The following is a 25,748-nucleotide window of genomic DNA, read 5'->3' on the forward strand; positions in this document are numbered from 1 at the left end:
TCTCCCTTTCTCTCCTCCCCGTGCCCCCAGCCCAGGGCATCTCACTAGAGCTCAGTGACCTCCTGACCCGATGGACTTTAGGATCCAGGTCATACTGGGTACCTAGGGGTCATCCCCACAGAATTCTACCTTTGATGACCGTGTCCCCTCTGACGTGGTAGGTCAGAGCCGGTGCAGGCTGACCATCCTGTCAGGGTGAGTTGCCTAGCATGCTTTAGAGTTTTAGTCGGTCAGGTGTTGATTATCATTTTGTTTTTTTGGTAGGATTACCTTCTATGTAGGCAAATAAATTATGAAAAATGTTGGTTAGAAACTTAATTACTTGGCTAAAAACGTTAGAGCTTCCTGGTCTAGCATGTCTTCTAATTTCTCCATGAACTTCGGGAACTTTCTCTGGAAGGACTTTTGTTAGGCCCAACCTAAAACTAGTTATTTTGGGGAATTCCCTGGCAGTCCAGTGGTTAGGACTCTAATGTTTTTACTGCTGACGACTCAGGTTTGATCCCTGATTGCGGAACTGAGATTCCGCAAGCTGCACAGCATGGCCTCCCCCCAAAAGGCAAAAACCACCCCCCCAAAACCCCAAACTAGTTATTTTCCCTTTCTTTGACTTAAGAGATCTAGGTCACCTGACAGCTCTTGCTGAGCTTCCCATGGCTACCTGGGAAGCCTACTCATTGAAAACAGCATCTCAGATGTGCCCACTAGTCACTGGGGTGTCAGTCACATGATTACAAGCTTTGCCGCCAGCAGTGTGTTGTAAGGGGCCTGCCCTTCATCCCATTGTGCTAAGGGATGGACCGTCATGCCCCCGTCACATCCTTGCCTCTCAGATCCACTTGTCTTGGCCTCTGGGGTGAGATGGCCTTGCTTTCACTGAGGATGGCCCTGGGTTTTGCTCATTTCTGCATTAGACATTTACTGAGCACGTGATGGTCCCCGAGACTGGTATGAGATGACTGCACTGGAGCTGACATGTGGGGCTCAGGTAACAAGGCAGGTGCGCCAGCACAGTTCCAGGCTGCGTGGAGCGTAAACAGGCTGTTTGTTTAACCTGCACTGTGCAGCCAGGCACCCCTCGCGAGGGCCCTTCCTCCAGCAGCCCTTTGAGGCTTTGCGGTTGTTCACAGGAGGAAACATAGAGAGGGTCAGGGTCTCCAGGCTGGCTTTTTTGGAGCTAGTGCTCCCTGCACTCAGGGGTGTGTGGATGAACCTGAGTGTTTGTGATGTTGGGACTGGAAGAGGTGCGTTCTTTGTAAGGCAGTTATTTGTCTAGTGTTGGCACGTTGTGATACCTGCTGATTTAATTTGCACTAATCTCCTGTGTGGTTAGATTTTCTTTTCTCTTTCAGTAGTATTTTTTTCCCCGTGACATTAAAAAAAATGTATGATTGATACACAGTGTTAGTTTCAGGTGTACAGCATAATGGTTTGATATCTGTGTGTTTTGTGGAATGTCTGGTTAACATCCTCACCATATTATAGAACTTCATGTGTGTGTGTGTGTGTGTGCGCTGAGAACTTTTAAGATACTCTCCTCAGCAACTTTCAAATTCTGTTTTTCTTTTAAAAATTCGTGATCTCTCTAGTTTTTAGTGATCTAAGAGACTTAGTTACGCCTAACTTAAAATTTGAGAGTAAGTTTATTTTGTCCCTCTTGGCTTTTGCTGGCCTAAGGGTTTTTCTGAGTTGCCAGTTTCTTTCTGGACGGGCTCCTTTCCAGTTGTTCCCTGCAGTACCTGTCACAGCTGCCTGTCAGCAGTGTTTATTTTTGGTTTTTGTCTGTGGCACCTTTCAGATACCATCATGATGGTAGTTGTGACGGTAGCAGCTCAGCTGATGAAGTCGCAGTGGTTCTGGGTTTGTAAGTAGCTCTGTGTGAGGCGGGCAGGCATGTTGGGCATAACGGGTAGATGTGGGAGGCACCGAGTGTTAATGGAGGGCGGTCCTGGGCCCCCTCTTCAACTGTAGCTTGGTGCTTGAAGCCTCAGAACATTGCCTCTCCTTTACTCCTTGTTGATTTTTTTTTCTGTGGAAATAGGTTTGCCTCTCAGGTGTAGTGGGGGACAGCTAAATGCATGTGGGTTATGCTTTATGTTGAAGTACTGTTATTTTACATGCAACCATTTTTAAATTTTTGTTATTTCTATTGTTTTGCTGGTGAATCTAAAGAAAAATTTCTCAAAATGAAGCTTTGGTCTCATTCATTCGTGAGATATAGTTAAGTCTTTGCTCTGCACAGGAAAAGCAGCCAAGTTCCCCATTCTTTGCTCAGCGCAGCCATGAAGTTGGGAGACGGAACTTTGCAGTCAGGACGGAGATCTTTGTGTGATCACGAGGGGCTGGTTATAAACATGGCCTTTTATTGAATCATAGGATTTTAATGCTGCAAAGTTGAACTCCAGAGATTTTTAGTCTAACCTCTCACTTGGCACACAAGAAAACTTTGCTGGAGATGTGAACTGCTGAGGCCCCACGCTGTCTGGTGAGATGGTGGTGGAGCAGAGAGCAGGATGCAGCTCCCACCCCCTTCTCTGTTTGATCAGTCATCTTCTGAGTGGAAAATACCATGATACTGTTGTGCACAGTCCTGACTGGATGACAGTGGGTGACAAGTGAATTAATTTCCTTTGCAATATTCTCTTTCTTCTCGGAGATGGTGCGTGATCTCTACTGACTAATGAGGTCCTGCGGGCTGGTGGGCTCATGGCCATGCTGCATGCCATCTCTAGCCTCATCATGCAAACCTCCCAGAAGAGCACCAAGACCCCTGGGCATGTCTTGTACAGTGATGCTGTCTGTGCCCCAGAGCTCAATGCAGCTGTTGGAATTTGTGCTAAAAAGCTCTGCAACACAATGTTCCCTTCTTAGAAGGCGTTTAGAAAAAAATGTAGGAAGACTTTTATTATAGGAAACTTCCATAGCAGAAAAGGCTAATAGGTTGCATTTATCTATGAAAAAAATTTTTTTTGGCTTGAATGCATAGGACATTTACCTGTTCAAAACCATAAAAATGTACAATGAAAAGTTTCTCTCCTGCCTCTGTCTTTTTATCCTATTCCAGCCCCCACCCCAACCTCAGAAATCACATAACTAGTTTCTGGGATCTTTTGGCAGGTGTTTTCTTTCTTTCTTTCCTTTTTTTTTTTTCTTTTTAAGATTTTTGATGTGGGCCATTTAAAAATTTTTTATTGTATTTGTTACAGTGTTGCTTCTGTTTTTATATTTTGGTTTTTTGGTCACAAGACATGTGGGATCTTGGTTCCCTGACCAGGAATATAACCTGCATCCCCTCCATTGGAAGGGGAAACCTTAACCACCGAACGAGCAGGGAAGTCCTGCCAGATGTTTTCTATATGTATCTTGTCAAATATGACTTGATACCATCATGGCCCTACAGATGATAGACTCCCATTCCCCACATTGGCCCTAACAGGGCGGCTCTGCTCTCTTAGGTTTGTTGCCCTGCTCCCTGCGTCTCAGGTGTGCCTGCCAGTGAGCAGTGGCTGCCCTGGAAAGTCTCAGGGGACCTGGAATTTCCCCTGATGTCCAGCTTCATCTGTCAGGACCCCGAGCGTGTATGTGCCTGAGCCCACTGCCCCTTCCACTCATGGCTCCAGTCTCTGGTTTTACTCTGGCCAGGCTGTTTTGGAGGTCCTCACTCCACTTTCACTACATCCCTTTGGATCAGGAGTTTGTTGTATAGCTTTTTGTTTTTCTGGAGTTTCTTGATGTCTTGCTTTTTCTTCTTGTCAAAAATAGTACAACTATCATCATAAACTCAGAATTACCCAGATTCTCACTGGTACTCTGTACTGTCTAGAAATCACTGTCTCCAGACCATTTCACCCATGACTTCCATTAGCTTGCATCCTAGAACTTTTTTACCTCACTTCTAGATTAAATTCACTGTGTTTTAGATCCCTTCTGGGCCTTCCTCCTTTTATTTATTTTTTACTTTTTTAATTTAATTTTATTCCCCCCCCCTTTTATTTTTATTGAGTTGTAATTGGCATATATCACTGTAGTAGGTTCAGGTGTGCAGCGTAATTATTGAAATGTGTATGTGTGTGTATGTATACATATATGTAGCAAAATAATTTCCACCATGTTTAGTTAACATTACCACCTCACATAGTCACAGTTTTTTTCTTGCGATGAGAACTTTTAGTTCTCCTCTCTTCAGTTCAGTTCAGTTCAGTTCAGTCGCTCAGTCGTGTCCGACTCTCCGCGACCCCATGAATCACAGCACGCCAGGCCTCCCTGTCCATCACCAACTCCCGGAGTACACTCAAACTCATGTCCACAGAGTCGGTGATGCCATCCAGCCATCTCATTCTCTGTCGTCCCCTTCTCCTCCCGCCCCCAACCTTTCCCAGCATCAGAGTCTTTTCCAGTGAGTCAACTCGTCGCATGAGGTGGCCAAAGTATTGCAGTTTCAGCTTTAGCATCAGTCCCTCCAATGAACATCCAGGATTGATCTCCTTTAGAATGGACTGGTTGGATCTCCTTGCAGTATAAGGGACTCTCAAGAGTCTTCTCCAACACCACAGTTCAAAAGCATCGATTCTTCGGCGATCAGCCTTCTTCACAGTCCAACTCTCACAACCATACATGACCACGGGAAAAACCATTGCCTTGACTAGACGGACCTTGGTTGGCAAAGTAATGTCTCTGCTTTTTAATATACTATCAAGGTTGGTCATAACTTTCCTTCCAAGGAGCAAGCGTCTTTTAATTTCATGGCTGCAATCAGCATCTGCAGTGATTTTGGAGCCCAAAAAAACAAAGTCTGACACTGTTTCCACTGTTTTTCCCTCTATTTCCCATGAAGTGATGGGACCAGATGCCATGATCTTTGTTTTCTGAATGTTGAGCTTCAAACCAACCTTTTCACTCTCCTCTTTCACTTTCATCAAGAGGCTTTTGAGTTCCTCTTCACTTTCTGCCATAAGGGTAGTGTCATCTGCATATCTGAGGTTATTGATATTTCTCCCAGCAATCTTGACTCCAGCTTGTGCTTCTTCCAGCCCAGCGTTCCTCATGATGTACTCTGCATATAAGTTAAATAAGCAAGGTGACAATATACAGCCTTGACGTACACCTTTTCCTATTTGGAACCAGTCTGTTGTTCCATGTCCAGTTCTAACTGTTGCTTCCTGACCTGCATACAGGTTTCTCAAGAGGCAGGTCAGGTGGTCTGGGATTCCCATCTCTTTCAGAATGTTCCACAGTTTATTGTGATCCACACAGTCAAAGGCTTTTAAATATACAGGTATTGTGAATTATAATCAGGATGCTATACTTTAGATTCCCAGAACTTACTCATTTTATAAGTAGAAGTTTGTCCTCTTTGACCTTCCCTCACCCAGGGTCTTCCTCTGTTTTAGTCTCATCCTCATTTTGTTATGTTACAGCCTCAAGTAACTTTCTCAAAATGATGGTGTGGTAATAAATACAGTGCTCCTGAATGTCTTCAGTTCAGTCACTCAGTCGTGTCCGACTCTTTGCGACCCCGTTGACTGCAGCATGCCAGGCTTCCCTGTCCATCACCAACTCCCGGAGCATACTCAAACTCATGTCCATCGAGTTGGTGATGCTGTCTAACCATCTCGTCCTCTGTCGTCCCCTTCTCCTCCCGCCTTCAATCTTTCCTAGCATCAGGATCTTTTTCAGTGAGTCAGTTCTTCGCATGAGGTGGCCAAAGTATTAGAATTTCAGCTGCAGCATCAGTCCTTCCAATGAATATTCAGGACTGATTTCCTTTAGGATGGACTGGTTGGATCTCCTTGCAGTCCAAGGGACTCTCAAGAGTCTTCTCTAGCACCACAGTTCAAAAGCATCAATTCTTTGGTGCTCCGCTTTCTTTATGGTCCAATTTCTCACATCCATACATCACTACTGGAAAAACCATAGCTTTGACTAGATGGACCTTTGTTGGCAAAGTAATGTCTCTGCTTTTTAATATGCTGTCTAGGTTGGGCATGGCTTTTCTTCCAAGGAGCAGATGTCTTTTAATTTCATGGCTGCAGTCACCATCTGCAGTGATTTTGGGGCCCCTCCCCCCAGATAGTCTCTCACTGTTTGTATTGTTTCCCCATCTATTTGACATGAAGTGATGGGACTTTAATCTTTCACTTTAATCAAGCGGCTCTTTAGTTCTTCACTTTCTGCCATAAGTATGGTGACATCTGCATATCTGAGGTTATTGATATTTCTCCCAGCAATCTTGATTCCAGCTTGTGCTTCATCCAGCCCGGCATTTTGCATGATGTACCCTGCATATAAGTTAAATAAGCAGGGTGACAATATACAGCCTTGACATACTCCTTTTCCTATTTGGAACCAGTCTGTTGTTCCATGTCCAGTTCTAACTGTTGCTTCTTGACCTGCATGCAGATTTCTTAGGAGGTAGGTCAAATGGTCTGGTATTCCCATCTCTTGAAGAATTTTCCACACAGTCAAAGGCTTTGGCATAGTCAATAAAGCAGAAGAAATGCAGTTATTTTAACCTTTCACTTATTTTGTGATTTGAGTTTATATGGAATTCTAACTTTAAAAAGTACTTTCTTGGGAGTTCGCTGGTCACCTAGTATTCTGGGCTTTTGCTGCTGTGGCCCAGGTTCAGTCCCTGGGAGGGGAACTGAGATCCAGCAGACTGCATTGTATGGCAAAAACAAACAGGCAGACTCCCCCAATGTGATTGTAAGTGTCATTCTTTTGTTTTCTTACATCCACTGTTACTGATTCTAGTAATCTCTTCCATTCCGGTTCTTTGTGCGTAAACTTTTCCCCTGTTATTTAGAACTTTCTGGAACTTATTCTAAATACTCGGTGATATGAATTGTCATCTTTCGTTCCTTCTGTTCAGCCCTCAGTGGGTTCTTTCAAACTGAAGGCATGTTTTTCTTAAGCACTAGTTGTTTTCTTGTCATAGTTTCTGGGATGCCAAACTGATTGCCTGGATTGGTTTCTTACTCTGCCTTGAGTTTTTTGATTTTATCTTCCAGCCTTTCTATTGAAAATTTTATTTTCACTCTATTTTTTTCCTAAGTGTCTTTTGTTTGTTTTGTCTGGTTCTGTTTTCATGTTTTATTCTGGTTCTACAGATGCAGTATCTTCTCAGGTCTCTCAGAATATAAATTGGACATATTTTAAAACTGCCTTTTTTCTTAGGTAGCTCTGTGATCTTCACCTTTTTTGTTGTCGTTAACCTGAGTCTGTCCTTAGGGGCTGCTGCTTTTTCTCGTAGGATACAATCCTTAGTTCCCTATTAGTTTTTTTATTTAAAAAATATATCTTCCTCATTCTTTTGAGTGTGGAATGATGTTGATGGTTTTCTCCTTTACATGTATGAGGTCTGTTCCTCCCATCGCTGCTCACAGCTGAGGGGTTGACTGGTGGTTGGCTTTGCCTTACGGTGTACTGGGCCAGTGTCCACCCAGTCCCCTCAACTGCTGGCCAGGTTTTCTGGAGCAGGGCCGCCTGTTGCTCAGTGGCACACAGTGGGTTCCAGTCTCTCCTGATAGGGCTTTGCTGGCCCAGCTGCCCTGTGGACTGACTCAGCTGCTCTGCCTCCACGCTCCGTACTTGCTGACTGCCAGCCGGAGGCCCCACGCAGCTGTGCTTGTGCCTGTTCTGTGGTGTCTGTCCCCACACACTTCTCCTTCCTCTCCATAGAGCTGTCAAAACCTTGTCTGTCCCGGCCTCTCCCTACTTACCTTGTGTTTTGTGGGATTTTTCTGCCTGTGTTTTGTTCCTATCATCTCTGTGGGTCAGAAGATGACCACCTGTTCTCAGAGTGACACCTTGGACTGGAGCTCTTGGAAGCATCTCCTGCCTAGTTTCCCCTTGGTGTCTGGGTGCATCCCCTTTGTACAAGAGACAAGTGTTGTGGAAGCTCACACAGATTTGGAAATTATCCTGTTAGGTAAAGCTAGCTGGAGAACTTTTTTTGTTAAAGTGAGCTTGTTCTTGGGAGGCCAACTGATGGAGCCTTGGTTCACTCTGTCAAGATGTTCTTTGCACATCTGAGTTCATGGTCAGGGACAGGATTTGGCCAACGATTGTCTGGATCCATCTAGGAGTGAGCTGGGCTGCTGTTGGGCAGCTGGGAGTGAAGTGAGTTGTGCCTGTGCCTTAGCAGAATCAGTTGAGAAAGTGGTAGTTCCCAGAAGTTGAGTGTAAGTGGAGCTGGGGCTTACAGTACCCCACTGGGGCCCCCCTGTGGGCATGGTGTGTGCAGCCATTGTTTTCCATCACTCACTTATGGTCATTTAAAATTCAGGTAGGTTATAGTATCAGATTCCATCAACGTGTGTATAAACTCCAGTTCAAAAATTCGATGACACTGAGGGAATCTTTTCAAGTGCTTTATAAGCATTTAATAAGCACTTACCAAGTGACATGGGAGGGCAACCTCCGAGCTGTTTTGACACCTTGACTGACCCCACACTCCGGTGAGAAAGGTCTAAGTTAGCCAGCCTCTGTTCATGTAATGAATACATTGTGTAAATACTATTATAAAAAGACTTTTGCATTGTAAAACACCGAATTTAGAATTTTAAAGAGAAGGGGGTTGTGGTGGTGGTGGGGAATCCCTGTAGTTCTGTTTTCTTTCCTAGACTGTTTACTGATCTGAATGTACTTGGGCTGCTGCTTGCTGGGATCCACGCATGAAGCAAAGCCCCTCCTCCAGCAGCTCCAGCGCAGGTGTGAAGACAGACATGTGAGAGCAGAGATCCAGCGAATGAGGATATGGGAGAACAGAGTCCAGGTGTAAAACCAGAGGACCTGGCCTCACCCTCCTGGGAGAGCCGAGCTGTGGCTGTAGCCGGCACAGCAGCTCCTGGAGGGAAGAGGAGCTGGCTGCTCTGGCCCCCGGGCATGTCCTCTGGCATGGGACTGCTGCAGACCCCAGACAGCAAGGTGGGCGTGGGGAGAGTAGCCCCCTGCTACACCGGCCCTGCTTGCCTTCCATCCAGGGAGTTGGTCTCCCCTAACTGGAGAAGAGATTCTGCTCCCACAAAGCAGCCCCTGTTACTACTGTTAGGCGTAGCGAAACTGTGAGTGCATGCTCTTGAAGGAGACGGCGACACAGTCTCCTTCATGTGTGAATTGGTTGGTCTTATTTTCTTGGTTCAGTGGACCTGGCGACGCTTGGCATGGTCTTGCATCCTGTTCTCCTGCCGTGTGCGGCCAGGCGCCTTGGAAACCGCTGTTCCCTCCTGTCTTGGCGCACAAGGCGATTCTCTTTTTCTCTATTTCAGGTCTCGGTGACCCTGAGCAGCAGCTCCATCCGGGTGGCTGTCCTGGAGGAAGATGGGGAGCGTGTCCTCATGGAAGGGAAGTTCACCCACAAGATCAACACCGAGAGCTCCCTCTGGAGCCTCGAACCCGGGAAGTGCGTCTTGGTAAGTGTGGGCTGTGAGGCAGGGAGCGTGTTGATTCCTGCCAGCGGGGGAGTTGCCTCGTTGTTTCCCACGTAGCTCAGAAGGCACCTTTGTGGGCCTCTGCTGACTCACTGCTGCATCTGCAGCCTTAGCCCCTGGGGGTCCCAGTGCTTGGCTCCTTGAGGTGGAGCCCCTGTCAGTGAAACTCGGGCTCTTGAGTGCAGTCTGTCCTCCTGCCCACACGCAGACCACACACAGTGACCACGGAGGGGCTCCTGGCGGGGCATCATCCCCAGAGTGCAGCTGTGCTCACACTGGATGTGTCTCTGCAGTCTCAGAGGCCTCTTTCTCCAGGGATTTAGTTATACCTAAAAGGCAAAACCAAATAAGTTAAAAATTAAAAGGCAGATCATTTACATGAATGCCAGTCTGGAGGATGCAGGGTTAGTAAACTCAGACAGCCTTATTTGATAAAGGAGGTCTCAACTGGCTAAGCTAACCAAGGGTGCGGGATCCAAACTAAGGGGAATGTGTTGCAGTTACTACATTCTTCCTTCATAAGAGCCTTGCGCCTGTTCAGTGAGCAGCATGCAGGGAAGCTTCCTCCAGCAAAGGGAGACTGTGTATTTGGGTTCATTCTTTTCCCTCCTCCTGGGGTGCTTAACCTGGGGCATGGTGAAAGGGGTAAAGATGAAAAGAAAAATATTAAGTCTTTGGATAAAGAAAAGCCTCGGAATTTTATACAGAAATGTTCTTTCTGTACAGTTTCATCAAGATCTACTTGTCTCTGGAAAATAGATGCCCATGGGCCTGCCTGTTTGGTCCTAACCGGCAAGGCCCATGGGGTTCTGTTTGGCTTCTCTCAGCTCTCGGACACCCATGCCAGATGGAACAGAGAGGATTCCACCAGTGCTGGGTTGGCTGGAGGTCTCAGCACACTCGGGACCCATGAGCACACAGCGACCCCTCTGTGTGACACGTATACCGGTGACACAGTGCTGGCCAGGTCTGCCAGAATCTTGTTTAGACCTCGCTCTGTTGCACATGCCCTGTCCTCACCGTGAGCGTGTGACGGTTGTGGTGATTGCCCCCCTCATTGCCCTGGGGTTCAGTCCCTTATCTGTTCTCCCCTGTGCTTCCCAACTTGCAGTGCGTTCCCCAAACTGTGGCCCATGTCCGTATCACCGGTTCCTCCATTTGCAGAATGCCTTCATGGTCATGGTCTCATCTGGACTTGGCATGGTTGCAGGAGGTAGAAAGCCAGGCTTTCATTATCCCTCTGCCTACCGAGGTCATGCCAGGGGCCAATGGGAGCCAGCGGCTGGCAGGCTACCCTCTGCAGGTGCTGCTGTGATGGCTCAAGTGGTCCCAGAAATATGGACTCGTGATCTTGGGTGCCCTGTTGTCCACGGACTCCAGGCCTCACACCACCTATGTGGGGTTGATGGACCGTCCAGAGCAGTCGCAGCAGGCAGCTGCTGTGCTGGTCTCCCTCTGTGGGGCACTTCTGCTGTCTTCAGCCCTGTAAACCTGAGCCCGTGCCTGGGATGGAAAGACTGACCTCGTTGCTGGACCCTGAAGGTTCACAGCCTCTGTTTACAGCCCACTTGGTCTGTCAGGGTTATAATCAGGATACTGAGGATTCCCTTTACTTGATGTTACTTCCGTGAAAATGAGGTTACCAGGTAGCTCCCTCTTTAGGGTGTTTGTCACAAGAGGTGACACAGACTTCCTCACACCTGTTCCAGAGGCATGTCATCTTGTGTGTTTTGTACAGTTGACATCTGAACACAGATGTGGCTTGTGGCCAGGGCATTAACTCCTTGTAATTCAGGCCTCCATCTGTTGCATACATGCACTCTGGCCTGGCTCTCTGAGGTGCCTGGCAATGCTATTTCATCTCTGCAAGTCTGTTTTACAAACCAGGATGCTGACACCCAGAGAGGGTGAAGGGCTTTCTCAGGGTGGAGCCAGACCCCAGACCCGGAGGCCTCCTGTTCCCTCCTTCTCTGACTTTCAACAGAAGGGTACCCTGGAGGGGGCAGGCAGGGGAGGAGAGCTGGTAGCAGTGTGATGGTGTTTGTGAGAGGCTGCACTGGGCCAGCAGGGAGACCGGGGTTTTGCCATCTCTGCCAGCCTTGCTGAGGTGGCCCAAGTGGCCGATCATGTGCCCAGGTCCTGTGTTCACCCCAGGTCCTCCTCTGGTCCATGAGGAAGCTTGTGCCCTGGCCACCTTTTAGTTTTCCAGTTTGTTTTTGCCAAACACCTGCTACTCAAGGAGTTATAAAGGAGCAGCCCCGGCTGTGGACCGAGGGACACCTGTCACTGCCCGTAAGTGTGGCTCAGTTCTGCTCCTCCTTGCCGCGCAGGGTCCATGTAGAAACCTCCGGGGTTGCAGGTGCTGCACTGGTTCTTTCCCTGGGTTCCTTTGAGTGGCTTTCATCATCCGTGGATGGTGTCACATTTCTAATGCTGCTTCACCACTTGTAGAAGGGAAAGGGGACTTGTTTAGAGCATCATATCCTCCTCTGGAGCTTTCTTGACAGCACAGCCCCCTGCTCACCTGGTGTGCACTTTCTGCTGAGATGCAGGGCTCTGCCTATCTCTGCCTTCCTCCTGACCATTGGTACAGCCAACGCCTGTGTGTTGTGTAGACACTGTTACTCGTGGAGCTGGAGGTTTAGTGTGTTTTCAGTGTAGTTACTTGTTTTATTGATGACGCCGAGTGCCATGTGTCTGAGATGATACTGTAGTGCAGTGAACACGTTGTTTGGACGTGTGAAGACCCTGGTGCATCTGCTGCGAAGAGCCAGTGCCACTCCCTCAAGCCTCTGGAGGAACCAGCGCGGCTGCCGCGGTCACCAGGCCTGCTCTCTGCCTCAGTCCCACTAGCCACCTGAGCCCCATGGTACCTCTGTTCTTTGGTCTTAGAGTGAGGCTCAGAGCCTTGTGTGCTTATCACTAAGTGCCAGACCCTGTGCTAGGCACTGGGGCAATTGAGGGAAATCATCAAGGGCCCACCTCCTAATGTTTGAGTGGACTGGAAAGGGCCCCCAGATGTCCTCGCCAAACCCCAGAACCTGCTAGATAGGGCCTGTTCGGAGGAAGGGTCTTTGTAGATGACGAGATGATCCTGAATTATCCAGGTGGGTCCTAAATCCAGTGACAAGTGTCCTTAGAAGAAGAAAAGACACAGATACACAGAGTGACATGACAGCCAGGCAAGGTTCCCTAGAAGCTCCAGAGGGAGTTCAGGCCTGCAGCGCCTCGATGTCAGCCTTCCAGCCTCCAGACAGAGAGGATAGATGTCTTGTTGTCAGCCTACCATATGTGGGCTTTGTTATGGCTGCCCTGGAACACTCACACAAGCTGTGTCACAAGGCATGGTTTCTGTGGGGGCCACTTGGGACCAGAGGGGTCCCCCCAGGGATGCCTGTCACCTCGCCAGAGCCCATGGCTTGAGTCCTCACCTCCCAGGCAGGCTGATGCAGACATGCCCCTTGATTCCCAGCCACCGCTCTCTGCTCGCCTGAGCCGGGATCCGCATCAGACACGCCCGAGCAGCCTTTCAGAGCAGGCAGGGGTGGCAGCTAAAACCGGATGACAGTTCTTGCCTCCCTCCCTCCCACACTTGAGAATGTTAAACGAGGCTGCTTGATTCTCAAGCAAGCTCCTTTCTTGGTTATGGAGACGTGAAACCAGGGCCTCCCCCTGTGCCTTGTTCTGTCCCAGAACCCACGTCGGCTCACTGCCCTGATGTCTCCCCGCAGTCGGGGCTAATGGCAGGGCTCTGGGCACCTGCAGGCCAAGGCCTCATGCCTGTGATGCTCCATGTCTCTTGATTCATAGCCATTTGTGAGGCGAAGCCCGTTCACATGCCGGCATGACCCACTCTCGAGTCATTTAAAGTCAGTGCAGGAGCTGCAGTGTTTGCAGACCTTTGTCCACATGCCTTAAAGCTCACACTGCTGTGTGTCTGGTGCCTGAGCCTGGGAGTGTTTTAATGCATGCTGCACCCCCATATTTAGATGATTTCTTTAAATTACAGTTCTCAGAAGTGGGGTTACAGGCTGACTGTCGTCCTTGGCCATTGCCATGGCTCTCCCCGGAATGATGTCGGATTTCTGTGACGTCACCAGGCCCCTTTGCACCCCAGTGCTGAGCTTGTTAATTTTAACTTGTCTTTGTTGACTTATCTGCATTTCTCCCATTGCTTTCCATTTTTCTAGGGAGGATATGTGTTTCTCTGTGAAATGGTTCACCATCTTTGTTTTGTCGTGGGTGGCCACCTGCCCCTTTCCTGGCCCTGAGGGACCATTGTTCAGCTTAAAATACAGGTTAAGTTATGTTAGTGTTTTGGCAAGAGCCCAAGCCTGGAAATTAGTCCAGGGAGTGAAATGCAAGTTCTTGGCTTTCAGTACCCATGTCTCCCGGGATCTGTCATGTTTCTCAGGCTGGTCACATTTTTGGCATCATTGCCAATCCCCAGGTCCCAGCCAGGAAGAGCTGAGGCCTGGTGTTGAGAAGTAGGTGGCTTAAGGCATCATGTTCCAGCAGCGTTCTGGAGAAGTTGCCCAGTGAACAGGAGGTATGTGCCAAGCCGAACCAGAGGACCATGCTCCCGGTGGACAGAGCAGGCACCCACTCCGTTCCACGTGGGAGGAGAGAGTAGAGGAAGGTCCGCAACACGTGGTCACTGCCTCCCAGCCACACCCCCATCATAGCCAGCTTCTCTCTGTCCCTCAGTGCTTTAATGTTAAAACTTAAAAAATTTGTTGACATCAAAGACTGGGAGATTCCCCACAATGGTACTGCCTCTGGCAAAGCCCTGAGAGGTCAGTGGTCTGGCTGGGGATCACGTCCTCCCCGCAGAAGTGCCTGGAGCTGAGCAGGCCCCCTGTCATCTCTGCCTGTCCTCTGTCCCGGTTTCAAGACAACCCCCTGAAACATCACCCGCAACTTTCACGCACATCTCCTTGGCCCAAACTTGATCCCACGTACGGGCAGCTGCGAGGAGCCGTCTTCCTTGCCGGGCACACTGCCTCCCTGAATAGAAACAGGGTTCTGTGAGAAGGGGAGGGGAGGGAGATGAGTGTCGGTGAGTCACCAGCACAGATTGGGGTGCTGAGGTAAGCTCATCCACGTGGAGTTGGAAGTTTCTGCAAGGACATTTTGGGAAAACTGTTCAGCCAACACTCTGGGGGTTCCCCTGAGAAACTGATTCTCGATCTGGGACCGGTTGCCACAAGGAACCTGGAGGAAGGCCGAGGGATGAGAGTGAGTTATCAGGTCACAGCAGCCACCGCTGACCAGCCAGGCTGGGCCACTCCGAGTGCTGCATGGTCAGGAACTGGAGCAAGTGAGAGCTGTTGAAATGCTGGACATCCAGGAACTGGTGCTGAGAGAAGGCCCCTGCTGGCCTCCTACAGCTTCTGTTGGGGCTGGAAGCGTAGTCTCCCCACCACTGCGGGGGGAGAAGGGGGTCAGGGAGGAACCCCTAGGCACTGCAGCCACGTGACGTCTGTGCCTGCAGGTGGGACATCACAGAAGAGACACAGCATCACTTGTGCAGGGTTCTTCTGGGGGCACATCCCTGAGTTTAATCAGGAGGAAGCACCAGACAAACCCCAGATAAAGAATGGATTTTAACAACAAAAGACAGCAGCGGCGGAATGTTCTAGGTTAAAGGGGACAGGCCCACTAAGACGTTGTCGGGACCCTGGATTGGATCTTGTGCTGGAGGGAAGGGGAGCTGAACTCTACTGGGTTGTCCAAAAAGTTCAGGTTTTTCCTTAAGATGTTACAGAAAAATCCAAATGAACTTTTTGGCCAACCCAGGAGTGAAGAACTTTCATATCTTAAGGAAGAGGCACTCACTGAAGTATTACGGGTAAAGGGCCAAGATTCTGAAACAAGTGTCATGTAATTTACCCCATATTATATATAAACTTACACAGGATGAGAGTGTGTGCAGACACACACATGTGATAAAAGGGGCAGTGTGTTAACAGTGGGTGAATCTAGGAAAAGGGTGTGTGGCTATTCTTTGTACTTGAACAATTCTAGTAACTTGTGAGATTGAAATTATTACAGATAAAATGTTTTTGAAGAAATGAGATGGCATATAAGTCCATGAAAGATGCTCAGCATTGTTAGTTGTTAAGGAAGTGCCAATTAAAACCACGGTGACATGTCACTTCATATTTATTTGATTGGCTTCTGAGGAGAATCAACAGTAGCAGGTGCTGGCAAGAGTGTGGAGCCCCTGGAGCTCCCCTGCACTACGGATGGGAAGGCCATAAAGTTACACATACACACCGTAGGACCCAGCAGCCCCACCACTGGGTGTCTACGAAGGGAAAGGGAGACACACGTTCACACACAGCCCTGCAGGCAGCCTGGTAGGTGACTGCTGAACCCTGGAAATGCCCACCTGGCCACCCACAGGTACATCATCCCACTGTGTCAAGGGGTTACCCCTCCATGCGTGCACAGCGTGGCTGAACCCAAGACCGCTATGCTAAGAGCAGAGCAGACCAAGACACAGGCCAGCAAGGCGGCAAAGCAAGTGTCGGGCTGAGGGGATCACCGACCAAGGGGACCAGGAGCTTTAGGGTGTGGCTTGATAGTGGTGGCTACGTGGCTGCATTTGTCACAACTCATAGGACAGACGTGCTCTCAAAAGTGAGTTTTGCTATGTGCCAGCTTACGCCTCCACAAACCCAATTAAAAAAAATAAGTGTTAAAAAATCAAAACCAAATGTTAAACCATCAGACTGCTTTATCAAAGATACTATTTTTAGACTTGAACCCTTGAGCCCTACTCCAAGAACATTGTCCCCGTGTCCTCTGGGTGCCGCGTCTCGCATTGCTCAACCTGGAGAAGGAATAAAGTTCCGCCCCACTAGCTCAGGAATATGAGGACATCGCATTGAGTGAAAGAAGCCAGGCCTGCGACACACAGCCTTTGGGTCCATTTCTGGGAAGTGTCCAGAAAAGGCGAATCAGTGATTTGTTGCCAGGGCTGGGGGAGGGCAAGTCTCTGGGCAGAGTGGGGAGTGACCGCTCATGGGTACGGGTTCTCTTTTTGTGATGACGAGAGTATTCTGGAACTAGACACAGCTTCTGTGAATGTGCTGAATGCATTGAATTGTTCACCTGAAAATGGTTAATTCTACATTGATGTGACTTTCACCTTAAAGGTGGTGCTAGGCTCATCTTGGGCTTCCCTGGTGGCTCAGAGGTTAAAGCATCTGCCTGCAATGCGGGAGACCTGGGTTCGATCCCTGGGTCGGAAAGATCCCCTGGAGAAGGAAATGGCAACCCACTCCAGTATTCTTGCCTGGAGAATCCCATGGACGGGAGGAGCCTAGGGGCTACAGTCCACGGGGTCGCCTTTTGGGTGTGCCGAGTGCCCATGCAGACATGTTCTGTGGAGGCAGAAGGCACAGGTAGTGAGGCCCACCAAACTCTTTGTCAGGATCAGTCCCGTGGTGCCCCTGAGCCATGTTAGGCCTGGGTGTGCGTGGACCTGACTGGGACGCCCCACGTGTGGTTTGTGTGAGAAGGACCAGCAGCAAAGCGCTGGGGTGGGGTTCACGCTGCCCCCCCTCAGTGCCATCGAGGGCTGTTGGCCCGAGCACAGCTCTGCTCTGCCTGTGGCATTGGGCGATCCAGGTGACGTGCTGACTTCCAGGTAGAGGTAACAGTGTGTATTTTACAGGGCTTGTATTAATTCTGATGATACATGTTAAGAGAGATCTCAGCAGTGATAATGAGATCACTGCTGAGATTAGTGATCACTAACAAAGACACAAACAAATCTGAAGGGTTTGTTCTCTTTGGAGATTTATATTCTGTAAGTACAGTTGTCTCTCAGTATCCTCAGGGGCTTGGTTGCAGGACCCCCAGAGGACACCCACATCCAAGGATGCGCTCATCTCTTATATCGATGGTGTTGTGTCTGCACATAACCTGTATACATCCTCTCTCATACTTCATGGCATGTACCTAATGCAACGCAAATGCTATGGAAACAGTTGTTGCTGAAGGAGACAAGTTCAAGTCTTACTTCTGAAAACTTTCTGTAAATTTCTTTCCCAGTTACTTGTGATCTGAAGTTGGTTGAGTCAGTGGACGGAGGTCTGACTGTTCCTCAGAGGCTCTCCTGGAATAGTATGAAAAGAGTGGATTTCCCCCTCAAGCCTTTCACTGCCCTGCCCCAAAGATCTGCAGTTCCGTGAAGATGGGGCTCAGAGCTTGGCACTGGGGTCTTGGAGGGCCAGGTCAGGTCCACACATGCAAGCAGGAGAGTAAGTTGGCAGAAAGCTGCCTGAGCAGCTGGGCAGAGCATCTGGACACAGAGACTTAACTCTGACCAGAAACTGTGGAATTGGCAGGGTAGAGGTCATTCATCTGATCAGGAGGGCAGGACCCCTGCCATCTGCACGGCCATGTCCACCCATGACGGTCAGAAGTGCGGCAGCCTCGTTGCGCACTGGGCTGAGATACTGATGTTGATGCCGTGCTCACAGTTTTCTGGAGCTGTCTCCGCTGCGCGACCTGCCCATCAGTGCCCACACCTCAGCGGCTCTCAGCACCTGGGGCTGAGCTCTGCTGGACCTGGGCTCCGTAGGGACTCTTGGTGCACCGGGGCAGAGGGCCGAGCTGGCAGCATTGCCCCCGCAGCCTGTGAGCTCTGGGGCGGGCCGACTGATGACCTGTGAGCACGCAGTATCTTCACAGATGTCACTTGTCAGGATTGCCCACTAACCAGCCACACTGTCCTCATGGCACTCCTCTGAGTAAGAGCTGCTCTTGCTGTGGGCTCATCATCTCTATAGCCTCCACGCCACTTTGGGCATAACTGGGGGTTTCATCCTGTCTGATAGTGGACACCGTGAGGTAGGTTCGCAGCTCACCTGTCGATTCTTGGTCAGCTGGTAGAGAGTTTCCCAGAACCCAGCGCTGGGTGTAGGAAGGGGTGTGGCCTGGACCTTCCCTGTGTGGACCCTGGGAGGCGTGTACTTGGCTTCACCTTCAGGCCAAGCCCTGCTATTCCGCCATCCTTGTCTCTGAGTTCTCATGCCCCCCTGACTCTTCTGTCTCCTCCCTGGGCTATACTATGAGGCTGGGCAGGAAGTGAGTCACCTTGGCCAGGCCAGGGAGGACAGTGGGACAAAGAAGCCTGGGCGTCTGGTTGTGGGGGAGTCTGTCAGGCTGAATCCTTAGTCCCTTGGGTTCCAAGTGCCCCCAGCAGGCAGGAGACTGGCTGCTGCACTTGGAAGCAGGAAAAGTTATTGAGGGGTGGTGAGCTAGTGGGGGCTCAACAGGAGGATGTTGAAAGAAGCTCCTGTTTGGGCTCAAGCTTCCCTTGGCAGCTCAGGAGGCTGTGACAGGGGCCAGTTACCATGGGTGGTGCAGCTCAGAGCAGCTGAAAACGTCCCATCTGATGAGCAGGCTGGGCTCCTGGTGGCTGAGCAGGTGGGGTTGCTGATGCCCGTGGGGGGGCACTTTTTCTTGGAGGACCTGGGGACAAGGACCATGGGCACCACTCAGGCCTAGTTCTGGAGAGTGGAAGCCCCAGTGCCCCCACAGTCCCCGGGTCCCCAGTGCCGCCTCCCCAGCCCTGACCCTGTCTCTGCCCTCGTGTGCCAGGTGAGCCTGAACAAGGTGGGCGAGTACTGGTGGAGCGCCATCCTGGAGGGCGAGGAACAGATCGACATCGACAAGATCAACAAGGAGCGCTCCATGGCCACGGTGGACGAGGAGGAGCACGCCGTCCTGGATAGGCTCACCTTCGACTACCACCAGAAGCTGCAGGGCAAGCCGCAGAGCCACGAGCTGGTATGGGCACGCACACTTCCTGGGCCTTCCTGGGGCTCGAGCTGGGGTGGGCGGGGCGTGCTGCTGTCTGTGCAGCTGCCTCCTGGGTCCTGACACGGCAGCCCGGGCCTGGTCACTGCCTGGGATAGGGCTCTGGTTCTGTGCCTGGACCGAGAGCCCAGGTGGCAGGGCCCAGAGGTGCCTCTCCAGGGTCCTGGTAGTGCTGCGTGTTCCCAGCACCTGGGGCCGTCCCTCCCCTCAGCCCCTCCGAGACCCTCAGTACAGGAGGGACAGCCTGGCCCCGCCCTGCCTCAGGTCCAGTGCAGGTTTGACCACAAAGGACCAGGGGGAAGAAAATTCTTCCAAGTCACTTTTGAAGTCAGAGGCCTGAGTAGTGTGGCTGGCCGGGAAGGGCAGGAGGACATCAGTGACTAGAGAGGAGGCTCGTCTGGAGCTTGTGGTGGCAGAGAAGAGGATTAGACGCATGCTATCTTTCTCCTGTCCGATACTCCCAAGAGTGGCTGTTTAGAGAAGAGAGTTCCTTTCTCAGTGTCCCAAGTGAACCGCGCGGGGATTTGAGAGGAGGGTCGAGGTGTAGAGATCACAGCATGTGTTTGAGGTCCTGTAGCTGGTCTGGCAGAAGGGTGGGGTTGGAACCCTGAGCTGGTGTCAGGCTTGTCTGTCATCTCTCCCTGAGTCTCTGAATCGTCTCTTGATCTGGTTCACCAACCTTACCTGGCCTTATGGGACTGGAGGCCAGGACTGTGGTTGACCATTGGCTCCCAGGCACCTGGCGGTCTCATCTGTGGAAAGTGGCCTCAGGCTGTAATCCCCGAGCTGGCCTAACACAGGACATGGGATGCAACCACCTCTGTGCACGTTTAGGTGGCAGTTTTATCCAGTTAATGCTGCATTTGCCTGCAGCCGCCAGATGAAAGAGCAGTCTGAATACCGACCTGATGGAAGAGGGCCCTGGGCAGCTGTTGAAAGTTTGGATGTCCGGCCCCAGACTGGACAGGCACTTGGCCGTGAGGTCTAAATAAGAAGCAAGAGGTCCCTGCTGATGAGCTCAGGGCTGGGATCCACCGATCCAAGAAGCATCTGAAGAAGAAACCTGAAGACACTGGTCTGATGAAAAGACTTCCGTGGTTTGAGTTGGAAGTGGTGGTTCTGGCAGGACTTGCCATGGGCCCGGCAGTGCTGACCGTGATGGCATGAGTGCCTGGCTGAGTGCAGTGCCCTGTGGAGACCTTCAGTGGACACACGGGAGCCCTTAGATGGTGGTGCAGGCGGTGGGACTCAGTGGTGACCCCTTGTCCAGCTGACCTGCTCCTGGACGGCCTGATCTCTCAGGGCCGTGTTAGGAGAGGCAGGGGCACCAGCATTGCTGTCTGGGACTCCTCTGGGCTCAGCACAGGTTGGGAACGAACGTCTGTATATGGGGCCTGGCCTCCTAGGCTTCCCTCTGGACTGTCTTCGGTGCACAGGGCCTTGAGGGACGTGCAGTGTGGGGAACAGGTTTGGAACCGAGAAAAAAGCTTGGAGGCATGAGGAGCCGGCAGAGCTGGCATGGCCTGGTGGTGAGGCAGTGGGCCTCTGTGGTGTTGAAGCCCTGCACTGTCACTGTGGTCCCCGGAGGAAAGTGTCCCAAGGAGAAGAGAGTCAGCATGGCTGCAGGTGGCTTTGGATGAGGGTGGTGGGAGGAGTGGCGGCTTTAGAAAGCAGGAGGTGGCGGTGAGGGGCCTGGGGCAGGACCAGCATGGGGAGAGGGCTGAGGACCCTGTGGGGCTGGAGCAGGAGGGCCCGTCAGACTGCCCACGACGAGGCTGCGGCACAGGAACATCACCGTGGGCCGAGCTCAGAGGGTGTGTCTCAAGTCAGGGCTCACTGGAGAGGGTTTGTCTCAAGATGCTCAGATGAGGGGCGTGGAGTGAGAGACTGCGAAGGAGGAGGCTCAGAGGGGGCGGTGGGCACGAGCTGGACGGGGAGGGATGGGCTGCAGGCTGCCCTGGGGCTGCTGGCACCCGGAGCCACGTGGCTGGGCGGGGCCTGGGCCTCTAGTCCCATCTCAGAGCGGCCTGCGGGCAGCAGTGCGGGCTGTGCCAGGTGCTCTTTCTAAGGTCCTTGGTGTGTGTCAGGTGTGCCGAGTCAAGAGCAGTACGTACTGCGTGTCTGACATGTTTGCTGCTGCACCACTTAGGTGTAATAAAGGAAGAGAAGGCCCCATCAGGAGCCCTGCAGTCTTGTCAGACTCCAGGAGTTTTCCCCTCAGCTCAGTCTGTCGACCTAGAGGTTAAGAGGTGGCTGGTGCTTTCTGGCTCTATGGCCGTGAGTCTCTTCGTTTCTCCTGGTCGGAAGGCAGGGAAGAGGGTTTGCAGCCCAGTGTGTTTGGGGGCGGACATGGGGGGCAGGTGTGGGGACCTTGGGGAACAGGGCCTCCCTCACGGTGCAGCCTCTTGCTGCCTCCCCGAAGGCTGGTGGGCCAGACTGGGATGAGGGAGCCCACCTTCGATAACAGCTTTGGCCCCTGCTCCCAGTGGCTATGGGATCAGTGATTGGTGGGTGCACAGACATCCTGAGGTCTTCCCTTTGAGTCACAACCTAGGTCATTCCCAGACTGTCTGAGAGCACAGGCCTGGAGACCACCAACCTTGTCCCTGTGAAAGGAGAGTAGAGACCCTCTCTTTACAGCTCAGTCGGCTCTCTGGGCTGTGGCCCTCAGGCCATTTGGGGCTTGGACAGATACTCCTGGTGAGCATGGACGGCATCCAAACCAGGAAGATGGCTGGTGTTGCGCTGGGGACAGTATGGGGTGGAACCCGAATGTGGGGAGCACAGGCTTGCGGAGGGTCTGCTGTCACCCCAGGCAAGTCCTCTTCTGGAGGAAGCAGAGCAGAGTTCTGCTCTGGGACGTGCAGGCCTGGGGACTACAGTTAACCTCTCTATTTTCTGTTTGTAGAAAGTCCATGAGATGCTGAAGAAGGGGTGGGATGCTGAAGGCTCTCCCTTCCGAGGCCAGCGATTCGACCCGGCCATGTTCAACATCTCCCCGGGGGCTGTGCAGTTTTAATGACCGGAGGAGAGGACGCCCTCGCCGGCAGGGCAGTGGGGCCTCGGCCGCGCCCCTCAGCTCCCTCCTGCCGGGGACTCGCTGTCTAGTTCACCTTTGCCATCCTTTCTTTCAAGGGTGAACCTGGCCTCCTCCCTGGCCCTGCGTCTCCAGACTGTTTCTGAGCAGGGTGGGGCTGTGTGGCCCATGCCGAGGGGGTGTGGGGGAGCAGGGGTGTCTCAGCGGGCGGGTATGCTCTGGGCCCTGCTCTGGGGCGCCGCTCCCGCTCCCTCCCTCCCCTCGCAGCTCTGCTCACTGCTCTCTGCTTGCTGTTCTCGGAGGGCGTGGGTGCCCCTCAGCTGGGGAAGCGCAGGCAGGGATGTGCAGACTGAGGGCCGGGCTCAGGGCCAGTTTGGGGAAACTGCCGCCTTGCCCTCTTGCTGGGTGTGTTCTTGTGTAGTCTCGCCCGTCTGCTTGTATGTGTCCACTGCCTTCCTCAGCCTCGTTGAGGAGCCACGGAAACCAGGGTGCTGGTCTCTGGTTCTGGATGCTGGAAGAGTCTCTGGGGGCCTCAGGCCCTGCACAGCAGGATCTGATTGGCCTGTCGTGCTGACACCCAGCCTAGCACTTTCCCCTTGGGGAACTGGTTCTTGTCAGAGCGAGCTGAGCCAGGCACCCTCAGGAGACCCTATGGTGTGTCACTGCTCACTGCAGCCCTGAGTCCTCTTGGCTGAAGCCAGACCGTGTTGCCCAGAGCTTGGGGCCCTGCTCCTGCGGCTCTCCCAGGACCCAGAGCCCTTGCCCTTCTCCAGGACCGCGCGGCTGCCCTGTTGGTCTGTTACCTTGCAGGCCTCTGCACCCTGGAACCTGCCCTCGAGCTCTGTGTGCTGGGCTGGGGGAGGAGGAGCCCTGGGGGTGGGGACGTTCCTTCTAGAAACTTCCCCCTTCAGCTGCATGGGTGGGAGCTGGTTCATTGCCGTGTGTGGGGGCAGGTTTCTGGCTCACAGGGCCCTGTAGACACATCTCTGGGAAGCAGTTGCTTGCTCCGATGCCATCACGGGAGGTGTGTACACCTGGTGACTGGGGGAGCACCACCAAAGGGCACGGAGCACTGTTGTTGGCTGTCGTCACCAAGGCTGGTTAAGGAGCTGCTGAGGCCCCCCTTCAGCGTCCTCTGGATCACACCTGTCCCACACACTGAGCGGTCTCACTGGTCTGTGTGAGAACCGTTCTGGCACCATGCCTCTGTCTCCTCCCCTCCGCCACCCCCGGGGGTCCTCTGCCGTCACCAGGTGGGGTATGAGGCCTGCGCCTTGGCTCTTTGGGAGCTGTGGACTCCATGGTCAGTTGTCTTCCTTTTGCCTGATTTTATTTTCAAGTGTGTGCGTTTTCCCCACCCCACTAAGGGTAATAGCAGCTTGCCGGCATCTGGAAGTGGCAGGCTAGGGGGGCTCACCCTCTTGTGGGCTGCCTGCGCCCCTCGCTGCTGGCCTGCTCCCCTCGCTGCTGGCCTGCTCCCTGGAGCCTGTACACTCTGCCTGTTTTCTCTCTTCAGACACGACAGGAGCAGTTTGGCCACTGAGCTCCATCAGCTGAGGTCCAAGGAAAATGGGGTGCCCGCCTGCAAAATCACCCTGTCTCCGGTGTTGGTTTGCAATAAATCTGTATTTAAGCACTTCTGGGTCTGTGTGTGATATTTTCTGCCAAGACAGTTTTCACTGTGTGGTCATTACCCGAATCCTGGCCATCAGGCCCATGTATACAGCAAACACCAAAATGGGAATTCCTAAATAGCTCCCAAAGCTGTTTCTTATCCAGCCTGCATCCTGGCGAGACTTCATGCAGCTTTCAGAAACATAATAAGCTTTCGATCATGAAAAAAGATTGTAGCTCTAGAGCTCACATCCATTTCCAAGCAGGATTCAAAAGACTTCAGCCAGAGGGTCCTTGGTGCCCCATTTACCTGCAGTGGCCCCAGAATGCTGGGCTCATGCTTGTGCCTGCAGCCCTCCAGGCATAACAGGCTTGTAGCACGTCCTATGCCTCAGTCACATCCCAGGCTCTCCAGTGTGGCCTCCCCGCCACCCCCACCCCCATTTCAGGGGCCGAGCTCAATAGGCAGAACCTGGTGGGTATTTCTTGAATGAATGAAGAATATAGACAGTCCAACAGTGAAATTACCAAGCAAACTCCCAGGGCAGAAATAATCTGCTAGGAGGGACAGCACCGTCTTCAACAGTTTGTCTCCGAAGTGTGCAGGAGGGAGAAGTCAGGAGTGTTTTGTGTGCAAATGTGTCCAGGAGGTGGCAGCTGCCTTACAGAGACCTGACCACTCAGCACAGTCTGGGGAACAGACCCAAACCCACCTCCAATCTGCTCCCCAGGCGGCTAGCTGGCAGCAATCTCAACCCAGGGCGGACAAGTTGTTTCCGTGAATAAAGAGTGGAGTGTGGGCGTGGAAGCAGTCCTCGGTAAGCACTCTCTCCCTCTTGGACAGAGGGCAGGCGCCAGAGCAGAGCTCCTGACCTGAACAGTGGCACCCACATGGGACTGGTCCCCCATGGCCTGGGAATCAGGTTGTCCAAGCCTGGCTGCTCCCAGGCACAGCTCTCCTGGACGCGAGGTTGGCACACTGTGGCTCGGCTCGCTGATGCCCCCTAGACATGGTTAGGGATCCCAAGGCCTCTCCTTCAGTCCCTATGACAACTTCAGGGGTGAGGAAAAAGTACTAATCTGGGATTTCAGGCTCAGCTCACCCCTCTGCTTGTCCACACAAGCTTGGTTTTATCTGCTCTATCTACATCCTTGGTTTTATTCTTTAAAACTCAAGGTTGACTCACTGGTCTGCTTTCAAAGGGAAAAAAGGAGCGTCAGATGCCAGGTGGGGCCTTAGATCTCCCTGCCCCTGGAACCTTGAGCTGGACGCCACTCCCTGCTCTCCCAGCCCTGTTCTGTGGAATCTGGCATCTACTGCCATTGGCGTGGGGAGGGGAGGGCTGGAATCACACCCTCCAGCCCCCGCTGGGAGAGTCTGGCTACTATGACTCAGACTTGGTGGTGCTGAGAGGGGTCAACCTGGTGGAGCAGGGTGACACCACCTGTTTACAGGGCACCCGTGGGCCTGAGGTGGCCATCCTCCTGCAGAGCAGACCCAGGCCTGTCCTTTCTGGAGGAGGCCTTTGCAAAAGAGGTATCTGGACCCGAGGGTGAGTCAGGGCTTCTCCAGGGAGCTCAGGCCAGAGCTTCCATCACCTCTGTCCTGGTTCCTCCTTGGAGGGATCCTAGGCTTTTGGTCAGTGCTGGCTGGGGCATTAGAGACATTTTGGGCTCAAACTCCCTGTGTACAATGGCCACAGGGGAAGTGTCACCACAGGCCTGAACTGGGCCCCACTCTTGCCCCCATTCCCAGTGGAACTTCCTGCCTCTGCTCTCGCATCGCCCCAGAGATGGTCTGGCTCTGCATATAGATGCTGAAGGGAAGC

The 25,748-nt window shown here is 52.1% G+C and overlaps 1 protein-coding gene across 1 annotated transcript in view; it reads left to right on the plus strand.

Annotated features, from left to right (window-relative positions):
• Nucleotides 1–23,941, plus strand: part of NUDCD3 (NudC domain containing 3) — a 68,806-nt gene extending 44,865 nt beyond the window's left edge. The window contains exons 4-6 of the mRNA XM_055421102.2: nucleotides 9,270–9,413; nucleotides 19,050–19,238; nucleotides 22,177–23,941. Coding sequence (XP_055277077.1) covers nucleotides 9,270–9,413; nucleotides 19,050–19,238; nucleotides 22,177–22,287 — 444 coding nt within the window. The 3' untranslated portion in view covers nucleotides 22,288–23,941. The remainder of the gene's footprint in view (nucleotides 1–9,269; nucleotides 9,414–19,049; nucleotides 19,239–22,176) is intronic.
• The last annotated feature ends 1,807 nt before the right edge of the window (nucleotides 23,942–25,748 follow it).

This window comes from Moschus berezovskii, chromosome 3 (genome assembly GCF_049115385.1).
Source record: "Moschus berezovskii isolate FMDL1 chromosome 3, NW_MosBer_1.0, whole genome shotgun sequence".
In the NCBI taxonomy this organism is placed as follows: Eukaryota; Metazoa; Chordata; class Mammalia; order Artiodactyla; family Moschidae; genus Moschus; species Moschus berezovskii.